This window comes from Daucus carota, chromosome 5, assembly GCF_001625215.2.
Source record: "Daucus carota subsp. sativus chromosome 5, DH1 v3.0, whole genome shotgun sequence".
NCBI lineage: Eukaryota > Viridiplantae > Streptophyta > Magnoliopsida > Apiales > Apiaceae > Daucus > Daucus carota.
The window spans coordinates 41,961,975-41,978,617 of record NC_030385.2 but is presented as its reverse complement, the minus strand read 5'-3'; the positions used below and the strand labels follow the sequence as shown (position 1 = coordinate 41,978,617).

The window sequence follows — 16,643 nt, the reverse complement described above, 5'->3', positions numbered from 1 at the left end:
AAGATATCATACATATATTCACTAAAATCAAATCAAGTTTAGCCAAGATATGTGTATCGTATAATTTTTGAAAGATAAAGAATCCATATAATATTTACCTCTAAATATAAATAAAATTTTAATTCTGAAACAACCTCGACTATACATAATGCTCATAATATAATGAAAATTAAAACGAGAAATAATAAAACTTCCCGCACTAATAATAAGATAACCATTTTGACAAATACGATCATAATCAACACGGATTTTTTTTTATAAATAACACAATTCTAGAATGTTCGCCTTGGTCTCCAAGTATAACACGAGGTCAAAACAGTCAATCCGGAAGTAGTAATAAACACAAGGGCAATTTCGTCAATTGACACAAAACCCTCCCTATATATGCAGCTTACGTGATTTCATCTCAAATCCTCGCTCACATCTTTTTCTCCAAGGGTTTTTGCTCTGCCGATCTTCATCTCTTCGGTCAGTATATACTTACACCTATACATACACCTATACACACACGCATCTGTATATATTATCATCTGCTCTTATGTATAAGTTTGTTACATTGTGCTGAATTGTTCGTGATTGTTTATATTGTTACGTGAATTGATTTTGTATTTATCTAGATCTGTATCTATATTTGCGTATAGTGTTGTTTGATTTGTTATATATATAATATTTCGATGAATTTGTGTTTAATTTGTGTGATCCGTACGATTATTTAGTTTCGTTTTGATACCTGTCTCGATTAATTGTTATAATCTTGGTTTAATGATGAAATAATTGTGTTCGATTAATAATTTGAGCTTGTATTGCCCCGATGACGAGTTCGAGTCGGAATTCGCTTATTCCTCAAAATAATTGAGTGATCTATAATCTATTATTTTGTTGGCACAATCTGCTTATTTGATATGGTTATATTAACAATTTTTATACCCGATGAGTTGTAAATACCAAAAAAATTATCCAAAAACATAAATTAAAAGTTACTTTTTGCTTATAAACGTATAAACAATAAGCACTTCTTTTGAGCTAATCCAATCGGCCCCATTGTTTTGATGGCACAATCTTTTGTAATGTTCAGTTAAAAGTTGGTTGAGTATTGTTTAGTTTTTCGATTTGTGTTCTGTTATGATGTATGATTTTTGATAACAGAATGACAGTATTTGTGTGCAATGTGTTAATCTTGGACCTTGTTATGTATATTGCCTTGTTGGATGACTTAATATCGTGTTTTTCTTTTGGAGTACTTGGAAAGGAATAGTTAACCCTCATACGAAATTTCTGTGAAAGTACTTTGTTCAGTTAGCAGCATATATGATTTTAAGCCTTTAGTGAAATTCTGTTATATATAGTGCTGCCTACAGATTAATAGGTAAAGAAAGTATATTGTAAGATTTACTGAGCTGCCGTATCGTCTTATAATTTGATTCTCAGGGTAATTGTTGCTTTATTTTAATGGATTGTTTATGTGTTTTTCTTAGTTTCAGTAAGAAAGTTATCAGTTGATCATTATGGGCAAGGAAAAGGTTCATATCAACATTGTTGTCATTGGCCATGTCGATTCTGGAAAGTCGACCACCACTGGTCATCTCATCTACAAGCTTGGTGGGATTGATAAGCGTGTGATTGAAAGGTTTGAAAAGGAAGCTGCTGAGATGAACAAACGTTCATTCAAGTATGCGTGGGTTCTTGACAAGCTTAAGGCAGAGCGTGAACGTGGTATCACCATTGATATTGCTCTGTGGAAGTTTGAAACCAACAAGTACTACTGCACTGTTATTGATGCTCCAGGACATCGTGATTTCATCAAGAATATGATTACTGGAACTTCTCAGGCTGACTGTGCTGTCCTTATTATTGATTCAACCACTGGTGGCTTTGAAGCTGGTATATCCAAAGATGGGCAGACTCGTGAACATGCATTGCTTGCTTTCACTCTTGGTGTCAAACAGATGATTTGCTGCTGTAACAAGGTAGTTTACTCTGCTGTTTAGTTTAGCAATTTGTAGCTTAGCTACTATTCTAGCTTGCTTATATGATAACTAGTATAATTTTTATATACTGAAATTTTTGATGTTTTTCTCCATGTAGATGGATGCCACAACTCCCAAGTATTCTAAGGGTAGGTTTGATGAAATTGTTAAGGAGGTGGCTTCATACCTGAAGAAGGTGGGTTACAACCCTGACAAGATTGCTTTCATACCTATTTCCGGATTTGAAGGCGACAACATGATTGAGAGGTCCACAAACCTTGACTGGTACAAGGGCCCAACTCTTCTTGAAGCCCTTGACCAGATTAATGAGCCCAAGAGGCCCTCTGATAAGCCCCTCCGTCTCCCACTCCAAGACGTCTACAAGATTGGAGGTATTGGAACTGTCCCTGTTGGACGTGTTGAAACTGGTACGATCAAACCCGGTTTGGTTGTGACTTTTGGCCCCTCTGGCCTGACTACTGAAGTCAAATCAGTGGAAATGCACCATGAGGCTCTTCAAGAGGCCCTTCCAGGTGACAATGTTGGTTTTAATGTGAAGAATGTGTCTGTCAAGGATCTTAAGCGTGGTTATGTTGCCTCAAATTCAAAGGATGATCCTGCCAAGGAGGCTGCGAACTTCACTTCTCAGGTTATTATCATGAACCACCCTGGACAGATTGGCAATGGATATGCACCAGTTCTTGATTGTCACACTTCTCATATTGCTGTCAAGTTCTCCGAACTTTTGACCAAGATTGATAGGAGGTCTGGTAAAGAACTTGAGAAGGAGCCCAAGTTCTTAAAGAATGGTGATGCTGGCATGGTTAAGATGATTCCCACCAAGCCTATGGTGGTTGAAACTTTCGCTGAGTATCCTCCGCTTGGCAGATTCGCTGTTAGGGACATGAGGCAGACTGTGGCTGTGGGAGTCATCAAGAGTGTGGAGAAGAAAGAGCCCACAGGAGCGAAGGTCACAAAAGCTGCTGCCAAGAAGAAGTGAACCGTGCAGGATGTCCCCTGTTTCCTAGGGGGCAGTTATCATATTTCCAATAAAGACTTATTTTCTATTTTCCGGATATTTATTAAGTGTCAGTATTGTGTGTCAGTCTGTTTCTGTTTAGGTCTATGTGTTGTGGCTGTTCCGTCAACTGGAACCTGGTCTGAGCACTGGGTGCTTGATAGGCGGTGGCAGGGTCATTATGCCTTCTGTTACTAGTATGTTCTGTTTGTGTTGAAACTTGGTTTGATGTTATGAACACCTACCTGTGGACTAACAGGATTTTATACCTGCTGTTCTGGATGCATGTTTATATTCTCTATCAGCTGTAATTTTCTTGATGAAGCAAATGTTATTGTTATTGTGGCATTGGCTGCAAGTTATCATTTCAAGTCAGGGTTCATCAGATAACAGCTCAATAGGGGCAAAATGTGAGATTGCACAAGCTATGAAATGCCCGGGGATTGTGGATTTCTGGGATGCTAAATTGTCCCCATATGCAGGTTTAGGTTTTCAAGAACCAATGAAGGGATTACTTTGGATTATTGATCTTCCAATTCCCTTCTGTTTCTACAAGTGCTATGTATACATATGTATATCCTTGAAATTAAGATCATATTAGATTTAAAATTCTAATTGATGAACTCAAGTTATAAGATTTAAAACTCTGATTGATGTACAGAACCCCTTCTGCTAATATTTTCTAAAATGATAAAATCAAAATCCCAATCTCAAGTCGGTTAAAATCAATTTTTGAATAAAATGATATATTTGATCATATACACATATTGTAGTATACACTTTGTGAACATTTCACAGTATATTAACATAGACCTGATAAAGCATCAAACCGAATATTGAGAACCTGAAACACCAACCAAAACAGTGGATCAGATGTTCATTGTTAATAAGAACTGATCCTAAAAAGCTGACAGGAACATTCAACTTTTCTAGGTCATACTCGAGCATGGTCGAAACCATTTGGAAGTAGAAGAGGAAGTAGATTTATGTAGTTTTTGTTGAGATAAAGAAATATGGAAGTTCAGAGAGACAGGGGAGAGAGGTTGTTTTGCAAGCCCACAGACTGAGAAAAGGAAGCAATGCAAGTGATCTTCAGTTGTTATGTGATGCCAGCCATGACAAAAATTTCCACATCAAAGGTGTCTGAACCAGGTAGCCATCTGAGCTTATGAATGTAGGGGCTCACAAACCAGTGAAGTGCTGCTGTAGTAAAGCACTTAAGAATATAACTGACGATGTCACCGCACCTTTAAGTATTACATTCATGTCTTAAGATTTCATGAAGATCATTACAGGTCCCAAACTCACTGATAGGCAACAAGTGGAAAGAGAAAGAAGTTTTACTTTCTTGATAGTAGTCGAAATTGGACCCTGATAAAAAATTGAAGTGTCTTTTTTAGTTTCCTTGATAGCTCTTTTTTATGAGGTCCTATGCTAATTCTTTTTTTCTTCTTCCGCAGCCGATCGAGAGATGCCAATCTTTTCCGAGTGGTTGAAAAATTGAGGTTCAATTTTGCACCAGCAGTCTGGTCACTGGTGACATGGTTCAAACTTACAAGGATGATAACCTTAAACATAAAACCACTGCCAGTGAGAGTAGTAACTAACAATGAGTAGTTCCCGAACGAATCAGCTGAAAAATGGCTGCTCTTCCCAATTTTATTTTCTTGAAATTCATGGTTTGATTTGCGTAATTGCTCGGGTATAGTTGTGGGGTTTTATATTATGTCAATTGTAGTTAATTTCCTAGAATTGCTTCCTCGAGCAACTGGGCATTTGGTCTAGTGGTATGATTCTCGCTTAGGGTGCGAGAGGTCCCGAGTTCAATTCTCGGAATGCCCCTCTTTGTTAATAATTTTTTCAGCGATCTTACTGCAGATTTACACAATTGAAGTTGACAATTGCTATCACTAATTTGGACCTGCTAAATTTGAAAAATAACTCATATACTATTTTAACTGAAATCTTTTTAACTATTTGTCTTTTTCACCTGCCAAAAGAGAATGATCCACCAATTAGCCGTTTTTTTTTCAACAAATCATTTATAAACTTATATAAATGAAGTTGATAGTTGTAATCAATTAATTTGGACTTACTAAAGACGTGTTTGGACGAGTTCTTTTCATAAAAAAATTTAAGAGTTTAAATATTTTAATAAAAGATGCATATTTTTATATTTTTTTAAAGATATAAATGTTAAGGAGGAGTTTTATATTCCTTATGTATTAATAAAAACAAATAAAGGTTTATTTTAGGAAAAAAATAGTTCTATCTACTTTCTCCGTACCTTCTTAGTTTTACAGTTTTAACTTTTCATAATTAAATTGATCAAAGTTTGACTGAATTACATATATATTATATAATTTAAAAAATATTAAGGGGCCGTTTGGTTCGAGTTAAGGAAACGAAATGGAATTCAGAAAGGGAAACGGAGAGAAAGTAAAGGAATGATGCTGAATTGTATTACCTGTTTGGTTTTAATCTGGAAACGGAATGAAATATTATATGATTATTCCTATATTTAAATTTTAAATATTAAATAATATCAAAAGAGTCAAATATATTTATATTTATAATTTGATATATTTTATTATTTAAAAATTTCATTAATTTGATAAATATCTTGACTTATAAATTATATTAAAATTATTTTTAATATGTAAAAACTAAATTAAAATTTAGTTTTGATCTTCAAAAATATTTTATATATAAATTTTTAATGTTAATGATTTTTGAAATAAATTATAATTGAAAATAAAATAAGAATCGGAAAATGGAAAAGAAATACCTGATGGGGGTATTTGTCTTTGTCAGTTACCCCTAACCAAACGGCTCCTAAAATATTACTATTGTAAAGTACATACAATCTATTTTAATATGTAATTTCAAGTTTTTTTTTTTAAAAAAAAGATTGTCCTTGATCCTTGATAAAAAATGATTAATTTGATATAAAAATCAAGCATGATGGATCATGGTTTGCGAATAATGGATCCAATACATATCCGACAAATCCGACCACATGTGACTTAATTAGCTACCATCCAGGCATCCAGGATCACTATATATGGGGCTTCATCATGAGATCCAATGATTAAAGTGATTCTGAACGAGAAGGCAAAAAATAGTTTGGATGCTAGACGTTCATTACTTGATAATGGATGTAAAGATTCTAGACATTCTGACTGTAACTTGAGAATTGTTGTATATATGCTCAATTATGTAACTCATGAACTAGTGATCATTCTTTTGAGGAACCATTCTGAACCCTTTGAAGGTAGTAGATGGTACCAGTCGACAACCTATATATATATATATATATATATATATATATATATATATATATATATATATATATATATATATATATATATATATATATATATATATCGATTCCAAAGATGAGGTCGAAAATGACATTTGAAATCTGAAACTTGAAATCAGGGATTCAGTTGCATATATGGTTGCATATGAGGTTGTATTCAGTTGATTCTATTGTAATCTAATGGCCCCGCAGGGGCACACATACATCAGTTGTAACTTACAGTTTCCGCATGCAACCTCATATGCAACCTCATATGCAACTAAATGCAACTGAAAACTGTAAGTTCCAACTGAAGTATGGGTGCCCCTGGCGGGGCCATTAGATTGCAATAGAATCAACTGAATGCAACCTCATATGCAACTGAAAACTGTAAGTTGCAACGAATGCATGGTGTGCTCCTGGCGGGGCCATTAGATTGCAATAGAATCAACTGAATGCAACCATATGCAACTGAATACAACCATATGCAACTATATATGCAACTGAATTCCTGATTTCGAGTTCTAGTTTTCAAATGTCATTTTCGACCTCATCTTTGGAGTCGATATATATATATATATATATCGACTCCAAAGATGAGGTCGAAAATGACATTTGAAAACTGAAACTTGAAATCAGGATTTTTAGTTGCATATATGGTTGCATATACAACCACCGTATTTTTGGAAAATATTTTCAAAAAAGTAGTATTTTTGAAAATATTTTAGAGATTTGAAAATAAGATTGGATAAGGTAGTATTTTTGAAAATAAGATTGAAAAAACAGTATACAAGATAATTCTCCTTTTTTTTTATGAATGCTTAAAATCTTATATCTAACGCCAGATATAATTGTCATCCCGTTCTAAATTTGGTAGTCTTAATTATTATTTACCATATTGTTACCATAATACATGTGTATGTTCTAGCTCTGCAGCTTAGTGATTCACCACAGTATGATAGAACACTCACAAGAGGTTAAGTTCACACAAAACCTTTTTTTTTTTTTGAGTTCTTCGCCTTTGTCTTAAGTAGTGCATCATATTTTACTTTTGACAGTAAAATCTTCATTAGAATAATTGAAGTTTTATATATAACTCTTTAAAAGAATGTTAAAGAAAGGAAAAATTACTATGCCATGAAATTCATTTTAGGATCTTAGAAATAAAAATCTAAAATAATAATTAAATTCATATATAAATAATTTATCCTAATCTTCGACAAATTAATACTTAAACTTGCCTATCTAAGATCTTATTTTTATTACACAATACTAATTCAGCTAAAAAACAACATAAAAAATATATTAATTTAATTTTACTATAAAACAAGAACAAATGCATTCAATAATTTATAACCCTATAAAGTAAAAAGTAACAAAGATTTTGTAATATCAACTCCTTAACAAATATCATAGTTGTACAATATTAATGATACGGAAAATACTTCATAAAATTCCCTCTAACTTAACAAGTCCTTGAAAATGAAAAAATGGTGTTCTATATGTAAGGTTCATGTTATATGTGTGCACTACAAGCTTTGGTCCTCAATGGTATGATCAAATCCCTCCACATGTTAAAGACTAGGGTTTCAAACATCTGGATTAATCAAAACATTCATTTCAAAGAACCCAACTGTTGCGCTCATGTCCTGGGGTTACCATTTTCTTCTTCCTTTTACTCAGAATCATCACTTATAATTATTGGATCTGATAAAGAAGCTCCATAATTAGTAATCCCGGACGTGGAGCTTAAGTCGCACCTAATTGAATTCGTCCCTGCAGGTGTGTTGGGTTCATTGTTTGCAAACCATGAACCATCAGGCCTAATCTTGATCTCCGTGGTGTCTGCCCCGGACTGCTCAATCTAAATAATCAAAAACAATGCATTCAAGTTAATAATTGTCAAAATGTTTAAATGAATATAATAGACCAAACTAAAATTATGAAAAAACTATATTATTGTGATGTACCTCACGGAGAACCTGATTGAAATAGCTGTCTACAGTGATATCCTCCCATGAATAGCTATTTAAACATATGGGGCACTTCCACTGCAACCAAATGGACATTCTTATACACTAGTCACAAACAAAATTAAACTGTAAAAACGAAGTTGCTAAAGACACTGTCGCTCACATTTCTTGTTGTGTGGGCAAGCCCTATGAACGATTCCAGATCAAAGCAGCCAATGTGAATGCATGACATAAATCGGCTAGCAGTCTTCATTCTAGCACCACTTATCTGCCATTCAGGCATCAACAATAAATAAAAAGAATTCTTCATATATAAAATTTCTCAAATTGTTGAGTTAGCAAAACGAATTTCATTTTACAAGGATCGATCAAAGCGATGTATAATAACAAGGAATAAGGAATTGACTTTACTGGGCAGCGGAGATCAACAGTGGCAGCAAGGACTTCTAACTCCTTGCCAGCATCATCAAGTGCCCCTCCACCTGTAAGGCAATGAATGACGCGATCTGTAGCAACATTCAAAGGCTCCGTTCCTTGTTTGTTAGAAATTATAGTACAGACCTAGTAAGAAAAAACGTCATACAACAAGAAAGATGACGGAGTGAGATTATAACAGAAATGCAAGATGACAATGAAAATCAACCAGGATACAGACCTGGTGCAATCGTAATTGCATGATTATTATGGTACTTTTTTTGAAACCCTAACAGTTTTTTTTATTATGGACACCCTAACATATTACTATAATAGTTCAAACATATGCACGTGAAAGAAGCGAGAGATGTGATGTCGTGATTTATATAGGATTTGTTCATAATAACTAGATTTTGTTTCTTATGGTTCATTCCTTCACATTAAAATGAAATGAAAATACATAAAAATATGTATACTATCTGACAATTCATTATGAGCTAGGCAGGATCCTCTTGACAATAGTATATATATATATATATGAGTATACCTTTCTATTGCAGAACTGTATAAAACTAAAACTGAAAATCTTTTCATCATATAACGATTTGAATAGTAACTCAGGGTTAATCACCTCTTGAACGCTGCGCGGTTTTACCAGTCTAACACCCATACAGTAAATTCCATCATGTTCAGCAACAGCTGAAATGGAAATCTCATTCGCTCCCTCTTTTAGGTACATTGATGAAATCTGCAATAAGCAGTCAGAATATCCAGAAATTAGTAGAACACTATAGGGTATATAATGTAAGAAAAAGTGAATGTTGGCTGGTAAAGATGATCACATAAGAGAGGAGTACTTACGAGTGCACCATTATTGCGATCACTTGTGGCTAACCAACAATTTACTACAACCCCTGAGAATTAGTACAGAATTGTAAGCGCATTTTTGAAGCTTAAAAGCATATGCTCATGAAATTTATGAACAGATTTAACTGTACCATTTTTAGGTCATAAAAATTTCATGGCCAAACACTAAAACTCCAATGTCTAGAGACACGTACCAAGTATTTTTTATTCATCTACTAATATTTACATACCATTGACTTTCAAATAACCATATTTTGGCCAACACATTCTGAACTGAAAAACATCATTAAGAAGAATGCTCCAGACCTGATTAAAAAAGGAGTGTTAATTACTAATCTTCAGTCACCCAATATGTATTCGGGTTAGAAGACAAGTAGTACTGTATACATGAATCAGTTAAATGCTTACCTCAACTTTATAACCCTTATGTTCAATAAGGTACATATCTTCACTATTTATATCCAGTTTTGTATCAAAATTTATCTCATCTGGACCGATTCTGTAAAACATACAAATGTAAAGAATCTACACAAGTAACACAATGATCAATAAAATCATTATATTATGCTTAATTAGAATGTAACAAATGATATGTATCAATCTTTTTATTTCCACTCATTTATATTATGCTCATTCCCCTCTCCTTCCTTATAATATTATTTACTGAATATCACATACAAGTTAGAGTTACAGACTAACCCATCGGCTTGGTTTCCAGAATGGCCCAGCCTTAAATTGTGTACAAAATCCAACCTACCGATCCAGAACCTGCTTTTGCAGAAGGTTGAAACAACAGGAAAAAATTCAGCTAGGTGTAAAAAATTGCAGAAAAATGAAATGCTGCAAAGTATACATACATACAATTTGCCATCATGTGAAGTGTTGGACACAGAATATATATCGACTAGACTACACATAAAATGGCAATTTGAGTTAAACAAGGTGTTAGTGACCGGTTCTTCTAAACTCCCCCTATCTTTATAAATTTGTGTTCATATCTGTATTAAATCGACCCTCCGGCCAACATAAGCTCTAACACCAGGATCATTATATTTTAACACAAGTTCAACATTAGGATTATTGGGTTGTAGCTCCCACTATATATACAAGGTAAGTTTCATATGGAATAAACTTAAAAGCTGCACAAGAAACCCTAACTATATATGGCAGCCATGTGATAAATTAATGAGGTCAAAATAAGAAGCCTACAGTATTCAAAGGACTGTAGACCAGTTCTAGGTAAAACAAAAAATTGAAAAATACTTACGGGTCTGCCCGATTAATCCGGCAAACTTCACAATAAAAGTGAGGTGGAGCTGGACCAAGGCCTAACACGCATGTTTTATGTTGCAACACGCGGCAATCTGGATTTCCACACTGATAAGAAAAAATTTAGAACAAAAAGAACTATTTGATCAGAGTAGATTAAAAAGGTGACACTTTTGCAAGTGGAATTAGCTAGTGATGGACTACATAATTCATAATATGACAGGTAAAATAAACCAAAATTTGGAAATTCTGTCTTAGGGTTACTAACACCTTGATAAGTAATTTTGCAAGAAAGTACCTCAACCATGTAATCAGTCCTATTATTATATGCTGCTGAGACACCACATATACAGGAGATCTTTGGTCTACTCCCTCTTTCTGAATCTATCTCATACTCTTCTTCCAGCATGCATCTGAACCAAAAGAGTAGAATGTGAGGATCATTTAAAAAGAACGAAACAAGAAGTATAACATACAGTTTTTCTTAATATGTTATTTTCCATTCAATCAATAGAAAGTAGTATCAACTCACCCGTAAACATCATCGATAGCTTTCACTACATTTACATTTCCGTCAACACTTGCTGTGGCACTAGTTGAGGCACTTGTTGATGGCACTGGAAAAATTGAGGAATGCATAAGCAAAACTTTAATCTAAGATATATGTAAGAAAAAGTGATAGGATGATTAAATATAAAGAAGAATAAAAAGAAATCAATATGCATCTTTTTATATAAGTTATTAGAGGTCGCTGATACTGTTGAGTGGATTACAGGGGCAATCAATTAATTTACTTAGTAATTAGTATAACTCTGGAGCATAGTTTGTTTCTTTAGATATGGGTTGAGAAGATTCTTTACAGAACAAACTGAAAACTTCTACATCCTTCTAATACAACACCGCGAGCTAGCCACATGAGAGGTGAGCAACATCAATAATTTAAAACAACGATTGGGGGTGGAGTCTAAAGGTATTTTGATCACCTACAAAAGCAGTTTTGAGAATGATAAAGTAATGAGCATGCAGCTAATTACCTTGTTCAGAAGTAAACAAATCTAATATTCTGGCTAGAAGGTCCTGCATATCATAAAAAAACAAAATTTTGATTAACACATATAAACAGCCTTGCATATGCAAAATTATTCTTGAATACTAAAGAACCATAAGAAGAAGTAATTATGGAAGTACACCTAAAAAAAGGAAAGCAATATATCTTAGCAACGACAAGATAAACGCCTAGCAAGAAAGACCCCGACCCTGCCAATATTAATAAGTAATGAAGTAGCAGAGAAAAAGCAATTCATCAACTACTTCCCGGCCAGAGTGGTATGATTCCAGACAGATGTGTAGCTAATTAAGGGCTTCTCCAGTGAGGGGTATGTGTAAAATGAAGGATTCCTCAATAGAGTACTTAACCGGTTAACCCATGTACTTAACCCAACTACTCAATTAATCACCTCATATAAACAACACAACACAGAAAACACTGATATGCATGCAAAAAAGATCAGCAGAGAAATGTTCCAGTCAACATATTGCATTAGAAACACACTGCATTGAAGCAAAATATAATGTAAGTAATTGATAGCATACCCTCTTTGATCCATGCTTTGGAAGACCAAGCCGGCTAAGAACATCACGTAGCTCCTTAACTCGAAATTCCCCCAACTTTGACTACAGGTTGAGATGAATTTATGTATATAGCGATTTATGTACAACTCAAATAATAAAACATAAAAGACGAACCACATATTACATGGCTTTATAAGTGTTATACACAATAACTCATTATCAAGTTTATTAAATTTTTGATTAATGCATCGTTTTCATTTCATCATATCATCGAGAGTAATATTGGCCAAAATAAGCAAAGTACATATTTAAGGTCCTATGAAGTACAAGGTTATATGAAGGTTTAATGCTCACATGAGCAGATCTGGGATTATTTAATTTTGAGAAAGGTACCAACCATATTTTAAAAAAAAAACTTGTATTTACAAATTAGATATTTTGATAATTTCATAAAATTTAAATGATAAAAACATGTCAATATTTTGGAAAAACATTTAATAATTTTATAAAATTTAAATGATAAAAACATGTCAATTTTTTTTAGGAGAGACACATGGTCGGTGCACCTCTTACTATCTGCCATTAAATACACAGACCGTAAATTGTTGTTTTGTCAAGGAAAAAACAAATTATATAAATGCTCATAATGTCATCAATTTTATGTGAACACAAATGATTTATATGAAATTTTATACAAAATTTTGATTTTGAAGAGACGAGAACATTTTTTAATGATAGTTGAAACATCAAAATTTAGTATTCGAAAAGAATTTACAAACAAAAGGCAAAATAAAAAGGAGATGTATACCTTGCAGCCCCTCGTCAAATCCTCCATTATCAGTGAATCCCTGAAATTAATCAATACGAACCATTTATCAATTAAAACTAGACATAACATCAAGAAAACATAAATTAAACGATACAGCACACATATATCTTATATGAAGGAGACAACATCATCTGTGTCTCAAAATAATATGGGATACAACAAGAGAGTTTAGACCTTGTGAACTGCAGAAATGATATGTAGAGAGTCTCTAAATATTTCGCACAGCACAAAACACCTGAGACCTATTGTAGCAACCACACGAATGCACCAGATCTTATATACACACACAGACGAAAACGCACTTTCTCGAGGATATCGAAAAGATATTCAAAATTTACAGCTGGGTCCTACTAAAAAGAATTTCCTCACAAAAAGAAAGCATTAGCCGTTGGAATATACTCCAAAAAAGATTTTCCTAGATGATAAATTAATATTTTTGTAAGATATTCTAATATATATCAAATTATAAGTATCTTCTAAACAAAAATTCAAAAAACAAATGATATTTCTATAAACTACTAATATTAATAGAAAACTCATTCAAATATCTAAAGATACTTTTCAAGATAAAAATTTTTTGAATTGAAAAAATTATACCACATATTTTAATAAAATTATCGATTTATCTTTTATAAATTCATAAATTGACGATAGAAATTACATAATATTATAAAATTATAATTAAAATTTTATCTTCATAACTCTATGCGCGCGCGCACGGATGACATATTAACACTTACAAAATATTTATATTATAGCTATCAAATATAGTTATTATTATTTAATTAAATTTATATCAAAATGTGTATTCCATCGCATTTGAATTGTTAATAATAAAAAAAATACTTATAGATATTTGATATACAAATTTCATATATAATTAAATATTTATAAATTAAATTTCATGAAATAAAAATATTAATAACAATATGTGATTGCATGAAATATTAGGCCCAGACCAACAATCCAAATTTTGAATTGTTGGGGTCTGATTGGGTAGTCATACAAGATCATGATCAACTATAATTAAGATCCAATATTTAGAGGGGTGTATTCATTGAGATTTTAATGGATTGCTTTTAGTTTATGAATTTTAATGGATTGTATGTGATTTTGATTTTGATCGGATTCTTGATAAAATGTAATAGAGTTGATAGGATTTAAGAGTAATGATTCAAAATCCCATTGATTTTAGTGGTATTTCAAATAACTTAAAATTCACTGAATAATGCCACAAAATTCATCATTTTATAAAATCCAAGAAAATACATCAGCATTTGAATACCATCAGATTTTAATGGATTTCAAACAATCTCAATTGTATACCATCGGATTTTAAAGCATAATTTAAAATCCTAATTGAATGCCACCAGATTTTGTAGCATAATTTAAAATCCAAATTGAATACCCCAAGATTTTTGTGGATTTCAAACAATCCCAATCGAATACTCTCGGATTTCATGAATGAAAATTCTTCTTCTGATGATCGATTCAACCTCTGATCAAAAAGATATACCTTGGTTATATTTCATCTCTTCAACAAGTTTGGTAATGAGCATAACGGCCCTCTTGTTCCGATGGAGAGAAGAACTCGTGATTAGTTTTTCGGGAAATTTTCAAACGAACAATTTCAACGAAATCTTTCAATTTCTTATTTTACTATGTATTCCTCTATCTGTAGAGTACATTGAATGTACAGAAATGGCTATTACAGAGTTTCTCTTATTCGTGTTAACAGCTACTCTAGGAGGAATGTTTTTATTTAAAATCTCAATCCACGTGCAACTTTTATAACGTGTGTGTATATATGTGTGTGTGTGATCTTTATTTATAAATACCTTTCAGTTGCACATTTTTTATAAGATTTTTATTATTAAAAACATACTTATTTAACATATCTAATTAAAATATTAATTCAGACACGTTTATGAATTTTTTTTTAAAAAATATATTAGCTTCCACCTCCTTTCAGCTGAAAAGCCAGTTCTTCCTCTTATGAATCTTAATTGTTACAACTTTCTGACTTCTTGTATGAACACAACAAAGTGGAAAATTAAAACTAGCCAAGGAAGGAAAGTAAGGAAAGCGGGAAAGATCCGATACAAAGGAAAGGGTTGCTAGGTTTTAGAAGGCAGAACGGGGGGAGGGAGGAGTGGGGAGGGAGAAGTAGGGCTCGAAGAAGAAGCCGAGCCATGCAAAAGGGCGCGAGGATATAGCAAGTAAGCAGCAAGGTTCTCCCTTTAGGACCGACTACAACAAGCTCGCGCGTTACTACTAGCAATGACTTCCTCTTTCAATACTTCATTCTTTCCATATTCCTCTCATTTGTTCTCAGTTACTCATCAAATGGTACTCAGCTCATATCATAGGTGTTGGAGCGAAGCATCTCGATCGAACGAAGAGAAGAAACTGCAACCATCAACGACAAAAAAAAACGTTGCTTGCGTTAGTGTTCGTAATGAATCTCTCGGGAGGGCATAGGATCGCGACTTTAATCAAAAAAACGCATATTATTCTAATACAAATATCATTGCAATAAAATAAATTTATCAATAAAAACTTTATTGATGGGTTTCACTACAAACATTTTCTATCAAAGATGTTTGACTTTTTTATAATTTTGTGTAATGGGCCCGACAAAATTGAGGCTGAGAATATCCTTTAATGACTAATCACTCGCTCAAAATTTAAAATTTTCGTAATTTTCACATACAATTTCTTGACCAGATTTTTGGTTCAAACTCTTTGAATTATCATGTATATATGTTCAGGGGAAGTGCCAATATATATAATGATTTTTTGACAAATTTGTCTTGCCGATTTATATTGCATGATTTTTAGATTTTAATTAAAGATTTTTAAATTATAGACATTTTTAGATGTTTTTAATGATCAAATTCAAGATTTTAATTTTAAGATATTAAAATTTTATAATCCAAATATCCAGGTTGTTTCCCTTACTACAAATATATTCTTATATAAATATGTTTTGCAGTAAATGAATTAAAAATTAAAAATTAAAATTGATCTCTTTTTATATACATTCATGACACTGAACCACATACAGATAGTCAACTTGAACGAGTTCTTTTTTTAGTCTCTAACATCTGAAGGGTTAACATTTCGACAGATTAATATTTACAGATGGGAGCTATCATTTGATAAATGGACTAATATTGACAGATGGGAGTTATCATTTGACAAATTTTTAAGACATCCAAAAATAATTATTTTATTTGTATATTATGGCGTCTATAAATAATTCTCCGGGAACTTCTGAAAACAAATTTCAACTCCAATATTTCTTTATTTTCATTTCTTCTGGAAAAAAAAATCACTTTTCAAATTCAAGAAATAACGACACATCACCCATAACTACTGTATTTAGAGCAGGATCATAAAACGTTCTCGAAATATTGTATATTATTATTAT

The 16,643-nt window shown here is 32.6% G+C and overlaps 2 protein-coding genes and 1 non-coding gene across 5 annotated transcripts; 2 read left to right on the top strand and 1 right to left on the bottom strand.

The window, feature by feature from the left end:
• Window positions 1–352: 352 nt before the first annotated feature.
• LOC108222823 (elongation factor 1-alpha) lies at window positions 353–3,253 on the top strand. 3 transcript variants are annotated; one of them, XM_017396745.2, is made up of 3 exons: window positions 353–468; window positions 1,482–1,967; window positions 2,086–3,253. In XM_017396745.2, exons 2-3 carry the CDS (start codon window positions 1,506–1,508, stop codon window positions 2,965–2,967), a joined length of 1,344 nt encoding a protein of 447 aa, XP_017252234.1. In that variant the 5' UTR covers window positions 353–468; window positions 1,482–1,505; the 3' UTR covers window positions 2,968–3,253. The 3 variants fall into 3 exon arrangements, with proteins under 3 accessions (XP_017252234.1, XP_017252233.1, XP_063949458.1); XM_017396744.2 differs by having other exon boundaries at window positions 368–468; window positions 1,476–1,967; XM_064093388.1 differs by lacking the exon at window positions 353–468 and adding an exon at window positions 488–516.
• A 1,502-nt stretch (window positions 3,254–4,755) lies between these two features.
• TRNAP-AGG (transfer RNA proline (anticodon AGG)) lies at window positions 4,756–4,827 on the top strand. Its single transcript has one exon. It is a non-coding gene; the product is annotated as a tRNA-Pro (tRNA).
• A 3,134-nt stretch (window positions 4,828–7,961) lies between these two features.
• LOC108221775 (E3 SUMO-protein ligase SIZ1) lies at window positions 7,962–13,216 on the bottom strand. Its single transcript, XM_017395632.1, has 15 exons — window positions 13,190–13,216; window positions 12,403–12,483; window positions 11,844–11,886; window positions 11,342–11,426; window positions 11,108–11,222; window positions 10,808–10,917; window positions 10,240–10,308; window positions 9,949–10,039; window positions 9,771–9,846; window positions 9,535–9,587; window positions 9,221–9,421; window positions 8,671–8,820; window positions 8,423–8,527; window positions 8,257–8,337; window positions 7,962–8,150 (listed from the first exon to the last, which is right to left on the bottom strand). Exons 1-15 carry the CDS (start codon window positions 13,214–13,216, stop codon window positions 7,962–7,964), a joined length of 1,476 nt encoding a protein of 491 aa, XP_017251121.1.
• Window positions 13,217–16,643: the final 3,427 nt, after the last annotated feature.